Genomic DNA, 8732 nt, shown 5'->3' with positions numbered 1-8732 from the left:
GTTTTTTTTTTTTTTTTTTTTTTTTTTCATTCAGAAGATGGTTGTTTTAACCCGTTTTCGACACACTTTAATACATACCAAATGAAATTGAAATATTGCACTCTTAATATCATTGCTAAGCGCTCATGGCCTAGTTTTTCACTTTTTAATGGTGTGCGAAATGATCAACCATAGCAAAAGTTACGATGTATCAAAGTAGGTTGTTCCAAATTAGTATTTCGAAATAATGTGCTAAATTTTAAAATTTGCCAATGATCGTATATTATCCAAATCTACAAATCGCTTGAATCATGTAGAAGTTCGTTGCGAAAACTATATAGTAGTCGTATCGAGTGGTCCAAACAGATATCGAAAATAGTTAAATATGCGTCAAACGTACGTATTAAAATAAACATTTAACTCGTCTTTTTTAAAAAAAAAAAATCAATTATTTCATAAATGTTTATTATTTTTTCACGATAAATTTTCTAATATAATTTACATCATTTTATTAGGAAATTTTACATTAAAAATGATGTCAAAAATTCTAAAATCGTTACGGATTAATTGTAATTTGAATTAATTTCAAATTATTTTTTCCTTAAACTTAAATTTTATTTACTTCTTACATCCAATTTGATTTACTCTTCGTTAGCTCAACATCCATATATGAAATGGTAAACAAAACTATACATGTAGCAAAATTCATTTAACAATATTGATAATTATAGAATTATAAGACATTTTCAAGATGTCAAAATGCGCATTAACTTATTTTTATAAATATTATATTGTTTTAAAAAATTACACATTATTTTTTGGAGTTAAGCACAACCCTCAAGGATGACCTCGCAAGTGACCGCGCCCTCATATGCTTGGCGAGGTCCCATGAATAAAATAATCCAGACTTCATGTGTGTGTGTTGTGTCAACCTTGCGATCATTCATGTGGACACTGTAGCACGACTCTAATTTTTGACCCCGCAATCCAAAATGGTTCTGCTCCTGATTTGAGGAGTTTAAAGACTTTGTATTTGTTATTACCTATGTCTACGAAGGGTTGTTTTGATCACACTGATATACATGCGAGTTGACTAGCTACTATTTTTGTTAGGATGTAAAAAGGGTTATTGTACAAATGCTGGACGCATCGCGAGCGTGTGGTAAAATAGAGCATTTTAGCCTGATATACAAAAACAGGCAGTTTCCAAATTTTTCAGATCAAATGAGAATATTTTGTATTATTATAAATATAGTCATTAATATTGAGAAATTCTAAATAATAATATTTTAAATATATATCGTACTTACCTTAAAAGAGGGAATCTTTCCTGCACTATTCGTTTAAGAAGTATTTTCTTTTTCCCATTTTATCCTCAAACAAACAACAAATCCTCAAAGAAATAACACCTTTGTATCTTCTCGTCCTTTCCACTTGCTTTACATTATCGAACAAAGAAACCCTACAAATTGATTTTATGCTCTTCTTGTTCTTCCACAGATCTTTAGATTAATGCATCTTCAGATTAACGCACAGATCTGCAGATTAACACAGTCATACAGGTAATATGTTCTTGTCCTTCATTTATTTTGGTATTTCATTTCATTTTTCCTATTTTGGTTGTTTATGCAACCTTTCTATGCAACTTATGTTTTTTCATTCCTTACTCTATATTTCATCTATTCTTGTTGATTTTTTGTAGGTTTTGTGTTCTAAAGTTTATGGGTTTGGTTGAAAGTAAGCTTTACCCTTTTTCAAACACAAAATCTAGAAATCTAAATTTTTTCTATAATTTTTAGTTGGATGTTTTATAAAAATTGTTACTTTGTTCATGTTCTAAAGGTTTTCTATTTTTTTCACTTTTTTTGAAACAGATATCGTACCACTATACTTTGTTAAATTTTGAAGCTCAAAATTTTGGAAGTCGTATGTTTTTTTCTAAGGGTTTAAGTTTCTGTCTTTGGTTTGATTTTTTTCTTGTCCTATGGAATCCCTTCTTTGTAACTTCTATTTTTCTTTCCTTACTATGTCTCCCGTCGGTTCACGTTGATGTCTTGCAAATTTCGTTTTGTGAAGTTTATGGGTTTGATTAAAAGATAAGGTTTAATATTTCTTCAACACAAACACTAAAAATGTACAATTTTAACCATAATTTTTAGTTGAATTTCTATGAAAATTGTTCATGTTTTAAAGTTTTCGTATTGTTTTCATTTTCTTGGAACAAAAATCACAGCAACGTACTTTGTTAAATTTTCGTGCTCAAAATTATGGATGTCATATGTTATTTTTTAGGGGGTTTAAGTTTGCCTATTTGATTTAATATTATTTCGTTCCTCTCTTCTTTCGGATTTAAAGTTTTTCAATCTATGGTCCATATTTTCTTCTTCATTTTTATCTAAGTTAGCTTTATTAATTCAATCTCATGTTTATTCATTGATATTCTACGGGTTTAAATGATATGTGTCTCTCGGATTTTTCTTCTTTTCGTTCTCTACTGATAGTAGGTATGAATTTTTTATTATTTTTAATAAATAAGTTATTGAATTATTTTGTATTTACTTATTCACTTTTCTTCAAACAAAAATAGTATTTTGACTAATTTTATTTCCTTTATTTTGTCTCCCGGTTAGCAGAAAGAAACGTCAGATTCTTCAAATGGTGACTTTTGCTAGACATCAAAATGCCTTGAAATGAGTTGAAGCTGAGTGATAATCGTAACTATTTCTTTGCATTTTCTCGAAGCCAGTGCAATCAATAGTTAATTTTTTCTTCTTTATTATAAATAGACTTTCTTTTGTGTATTACATGTTTTTCCCCTCTTTCATTATATATATAAAGTTTTGTCCTTACCACTTCAACTTGACGTTTGTTTATTGATATTTTGTGAGGTATTTGCCTATGGGATTTTCTTCTTCTTTCTATTGGTAGCAGGTGTAAATTTTTTTTTTTTTTTGTCTTACTTTCACTTAAAAAGAATCTATCCTGCTTTTACCGATCATTTATTTTCAGTTGTTTTCATAATTGCCTTGTTTGAAACAGGTTTAGTATTGTGCATTAAAAACAGGGGGTTGCATTATTCATAGAAGTTAAAACTAAGTATTGGAATAAACGTATAGGTTAAATATTTATTAGATGATGAAATTTGATTCTAGAATATGTATATGTAAGAATCATAAGGCTCATTTTTGTATTTGTAATTAGATTTTATTTATTTATTTATTTATTTTTTTGGGGTAAGCGAATGTGAAGAAAATTGGAATTACAAGGTCCGGGAATTTTGAAATGTTTGAACTATAAATTTATTTTATTTTTGGAAATGTAAACTTGTTATTAAGGGTTTTTGTTTTTTTTTTTTTTTTTTTTTTAATGATGTTACTTGTGTAAGTCGAACAAGTTAGTAATAAATTTTTGGTTATCTAGTTATTGCTTTATTTATAGAATTTTCATTCTCATTTGAAATAATTGATTCCAAAACAGTAGGTATTTCTATTAAGATTGAACTTTTATTTCTCTATAACTATATAGTTCATTCATTTGATATTTCTCTTAAATTTCAAAATATTATTTTCTCATAGGTTTTAGATTCCAATAAACTAATATTTATATTTACATATAAAATTGTGTACTATAACAAAGCTAATTCCATGTTTAAGTTTCATTTTAGCTTATTTTGGCTTGTCATCATTTTGTGAAATTATGTTTTCCCAATAAATAGTTCGTCTCAAAAATATAATTTCCTTCTTTATACAGTTGAAATCTATTTTAGTCGTATTATCATTGATGTATTTCTAATATTTCAAGATGTTTATAATGTGGAAAAAGTTTCATTGTTTATCTTCTCTTGTGAAGATTTGTATCTAACAACTATGGGGAGATGATTGACCACACTACACCAAAAATCATCATTTGCAACACATAAAAGACAACATTCGATAGTTAAATATTGCTAAAAGGGTCTACGACAACATTTTAATAAGCGAATGTTGCCATTAATTAACATAATTGAGCTTTGGCAACATTTTGTAAGTAGATGTTGCTAATGCCGCCTTCACAACATTTAATAAACGTTGCAAAAAATTTTAATTTTTACAACGTTTATTAAACGTTGCAAAAAGTTAATTTTATAGCAACATTTGACGAACGTTGCTAAAACTCGCCTTTTGCAACGTTTATTGAACGTTGCGAAAACTTCCCCTTTTCGTATTGTTCAATTAACGTTGCGAAATGAAGAAAAAAACCTCAACTTTCACCCCCAAGTCCCAACAACCACTCACGAGACTTACAAACAAAGTCTTCCATCTCCACTGCGTCCTAACTTATCTTCCATCTCTCTCTCTCGCCTACAGTCCCACGAGCTCTGCCTCTCTCATTTTCTCACCAAATTGCCGATGCCAGTCGCTGATTTTACACGGTCAAGGTCGCCAGTAAGTTCTCTCTTAATTTCATGCTTTTTCCTCTCTTAATTCGCAACCCCTTCTGCAACTTCTCATCTTTTGTAGCTTCGTCGACTCAATTCTTGTTTGCTCTCTTCTCTCAATCACGGCCACAAATCAAAGATCGAGTGAGTGCCGACTGTCCCATTCTGGCAAGTGGTTTGGTAATATGTATTTTAACATATAAATTGAATGATTTTTGAAAGTTTTAGCACTATTTTCCTTGAAATGGGTTGTGATTAATCTGGTGAAAGTAGTTTTTTTTCTCTTTCTTTCTTTCCTTCCTTTTTTTTTCTTTTCATTTGGGTTGAATGAATTACATGTTCTGCAGGCGGCGGGTTCGAGGACGGTTTCTGGTCCGACTCTAGTGGCGACGACTCTGGAAACGGATACTGCAGCTAATGCCAGCAGTGGTGAGATCAGGTGGGGTTGGAATTTGAGGAATTTTATTTTTATTTTTTTATTTTTTTTATTTTTTTTGGTGTTTAAATTGGTTGACGATAAGTTGAGTTCTTTTAGATCATAGGGGCTATTGAGATCAATTTTATGCCTGTATATTCATATAAATTGTTAGGGAAGGAATACTATGGTGGATATGTGCTGCAATTTCAATACACAAAATCTATAATTTGCTTGTTCAGAGGCTGCGTTTTAGCCTTTTTCTATACTCGTGAAACTTTGGATACTTACACCTAGAGACATTTATTTATGCACGATGGAGGATATTCAAAATAGGCCTCATGAATTCATTCAGAAAATTTACCATTTGACCTTTTTGGGGACAATAAGACTGATTTACCAACATCTCTTAGGAATGCACATATCTCACTTAATTTTGCATTATCTCCTGGAAATTCCTATTTATATTTCAGCATCGGTGGGTGAAAATGTTGAGTTTTATTTAGCATTTTTGAAATGTTGTGGCACTCAATTTGTTTTAGTTTGTAATTTTTTTTCTGGCATTTCCTGTGAAGTTAAGTTTGTGCCAATAAGGTTTGGTTAATATCTTGTTAAATGAAAACATACCATGGTCATAAAACATAATTCTATTGTGTTTCGTTTTTCTCGACTCCTAGCTTTTCGATTGAAATGTTCTTTGTTTTGGATTTTTGAGTGCTTGCAGCATACAATGGGAAAGTTGTTCAAATGCCCAATGGGCAGCCTTGTTGGAGAACAATAATGTCATTGGTCTTACATATTTAACAAAACATCTGATGTGATAATTGATGTTTCTGCTTGTAGCATCCTATGATGTGCATCCAATCAATTTACCTTTCATTTCTAAGATTTTACCTTGTAGCATCCTATGATGTGCACAGAATTTATTTGTCTAATTGAGTTTAGTCATTGTAGCATTTCAATAAGTGCCACTTTAAATTGAGCAAAACAAGAATTGCTTTCATAGAACTAATAAATTCACCATTGGGCAATAGCCAACAAGCAAAAGCAACCATTTCATTATCATTATTTGATTTTTAATTAGGAATGAGTTCTCATTCCAGAAATATCTGTAGATTATTTCTTTATTTTTTTTTTTTCAATAGGGTTCCATGATTTTAGTTCTGTGATTTCATAAGGATAACATCATTTTGATTAGTGGAATTAAGCCAAATATGAAGATAGGAAAGTCATTTCCAGCACTTCCATTACTGAAGGTATAATTAAATATCTCCCTGTCTCTCTCCCTGTCTTTCCTTAGGTCTGTACGTGTATAATCGTGTCTTAACTTGATATAAATGATAAAATTTGGCAACTCAATTTCTTTCGGACACTAAGCCTATTTTTTCAATTATTGCCTTATTTTCTATTCTGATTCAGATTTGGGTCCCATCAAATCCTAAAGGAACGGAGAGATTACCTCCAGTGGCGTTGGATAAGGTCTCATAACTTAAGCACATTAGAGGTTTACTTTCATATAGTTTAAGAAGTCTAATGTAAGTGGCAATTAATTTAAGCACACTGTTTATTCTTTAAGATATCTTTTCTCGTTACTTAGTTGATGTTAAACCATTGTCAGCTTCTTTTCTGGTTTAGTTTCTTGGGTTTTTATTTTAAGTAAATGCATGGATGTAAGGGAAATGATACATTACCTTACTTGACTATTGAAGTTGCTGCAGATCTGGAAAAGGTACAATCCTATCACAATTCCTAACCAAACACAATGAGATCTATTGGATGGGAATCGAAATATATTTTAAATTCCGCTGTGCATGTATAAGTAGATTCCCAACAGTTGCCAGGTCTCCCATGGCAGCAAGTGGAAACTCAAGTGGTATCTCCGGAAAGTGGATTGCAAGTGCTTGCGAAGAGGGATAGGAATGATGCAATTTGTAAATTACATTGTGCAATTTGAATTGTCTACTCAAATTTTTGTAGTGATTGTTCATTTTTGTTGTTGTATATTATTTGTCGAAGAGGTGATAAATTTTTGTACGTAGGCATTTTTGTAGGTAGTGATTGTCCTTTTTTTCCTTTTTTTTTAGTTAGGTGGTGTTGTATTATGTTCAAGTGTATTGATTTGAAAATTTGTAATGAAGTTATCAATTTTTATGCAATTCCAAAATTTATTCACAAAGTGTCATTTTCAATTTTGCAATCAATTAATATAAATTGGTGTGTTAAAAAAAAAATTTGCAACGTTGAATAAGTCTTTTGCAACAATCTTTTGCAACGTTTATTAAACGCTGCAAAAAGTCTTCCCTTAATGACAACATCAACCTTCGCAACACATGGAAAAACGCTGCAAAAAGTCTTTTGCAACGTTTTTCGGCTGTTGCAAAAATCTTTTTTTGGTGTAGTGCTACTTGTTCCTACACTATTACAGTGCTCGATTCCTGTGGAACGATATTCTGTCCTCACAACACATGGATTGCGTGTTTTTTGGGCGTATGGAAGATGCATTGAAAGCATGGAGGAGGAGATTTCGTAATAAAGATAGCAAATTTGTTTGGGACCTTATTTCAAGATGCATCGTCTAGTGTGTGTGGAGGGAGAGAAACAGTCGTTGTTTTGATGATATACACATACAACAGAGCATATTAAAGAATTGTTTTATTCAACACTATACACTTGGTTTAATGCTGCGGCTACTACTCGTATAGATGAGTTGCCCAATTTTATGTTGTTTCTCTCTTGTATTAATTGATAATACACTTCTAGTGTATTATCCATAATTAATAAAATATTAGATTACCCATAAAAAAAAATGTTCTTTCTATTCGTTTTTATATGGATGAAAGTTTTGAGCTTTATGTTATTGTCAATGACTCGATGTTCATTTAATTTACACTATATGCTCTACCGTAGGTTTCTTTAATTTTTTCATGATCATTTTTTAAAACAATTGTATTTATAGTTCTGATTTTATAATTAAAATGATAACTTTGGTTTTCATTCGATTTTTGTACAGTTTAATTCCCTGTAATGTACTCTTTATATTGTTTGTGCAAATATAGGTGGGCAATTCTCTTGTATATATCCTACTTTCTTACCTTAGCATAAAAGAACCTATTCTACTTCAACCGTTTATTTTTTATCCAATTGTTTTACACTTGTCTTGTTTGAAACTGATTTAGTATTGTGCATTAAAAAAAGGATGTTTACATTTTTGAGAGCATGGTTGCACTGTTTCACTTTACAAGAACCCAGTATATACAATATCTATTAATCTATCTACTACTATCTATTCTTGTTATTCATTGATTTCTACTTCTTTTCCATTTCTGACCAAGAAATCTCAGATTTTGACTTTTCATGTTTTACTCTCTTTTCTACAGATTTGTTGATTAACACGGCAACCTTAAATATTACAGATAAATATACCTATGTATTCTATTTTATTTTTCGCATTCTGTTTATTCATGAAACTTGTTCACTATTTTTTTCTCATTTGCTATTCTGATTTTCCTTATACAGCTACCCATTGTTCCTTCTTTGTCAAGTTTACTAAATTTTTGCTGTCAATGGAAAAGATGCAAGTTTTCGAATGTCTTTCGTCTATAGCTGAGTGAGTTGTGAAAAAATATATACTTCAAAGACAACACAGCATTTACAGGTAATTCCTTAACCAACATTCACTATAATATGTTATTTTACTTTTCAAAATAGACTATGATCGGTCATTTACAAACTGATTGTTCACAATTCGAACTCCCACTCTTGCCACATCTTTCACTCACTCAATTGTGAAAGGTTATTATTTTTCTTAGGGATAGATTGATGATTGAGTATTATTTGTTATTATTTTTCTTAGGGGTGGATTGATGATCGAGTATTATTTGTCAGTGAAACACAAGATTCTTATCTCATGTCTGCTTTAGA

The 8732-nt window shown here is 30.6% G+C and overlaps 1 protein-coding gene across 6 annotated transcripts; it reads left to right on the top strand.

The window, feature by feature from the left end:
- Nucleotides 1-1326: 1326 nt before the first annotated feature.
- Nucleotides 1327-6475, top strand: LOC111411965. Of its 6 annotated transcripts, XR_002705928.1 has the most exons (6): nt 1327-1541; nt 4326-4403; nt 4479-4540; nt 4744-4835; nt 5957-6067; nt 6231-6475. XR_002705928.1 is itself a non-coding variant. In XM_023042672.1 (5 exons), the coding sequence occupies exons 1-4, from the start codon at nt 1492-1494 to the stop codon at nt 4812-4814; spliced, it is 261 nt and encodes an 86-aa protein (XP_022898440.1). In that variant the 5' UTR covers nt 1327-1491; the 3' UTR covers nt 4815-4835; nt 6231-6475. The 6 variants fall into 6 exon arrangements, 4 of the variants coding, with proteins under 4 accessions (XP_022898440.1, XP_022898441.1, XP_022898438.1 ...); XM_023042672.1 differs by lacking the exon at nt 5957-6067; XM_023042673.1 differs by lacking the exon at nt 6231-6475 and having other exon boundaries at nt 5957-6224.
- The last annotated feature ends 2257 nt before the right edge of the window (nt 6476-8732 follow it).

Source organism: Olea europaea, chromosome 16 (genome assembly GCF_002742605.1).
Source record: "Olea europaea var. sylvestris chromosome 16, O_europaea_v1, whole genome shotgun sequence".
NCBI classification, from domain to species: Eukaryota; Viridiplantae; Streptophyta; class Magnoliopsida; order Lamiales; family Oleaceae; genus Olea; species Olea europaea.
This window is presented reverse-complemented; position numbering and strand designations above follow the sequence as displayed.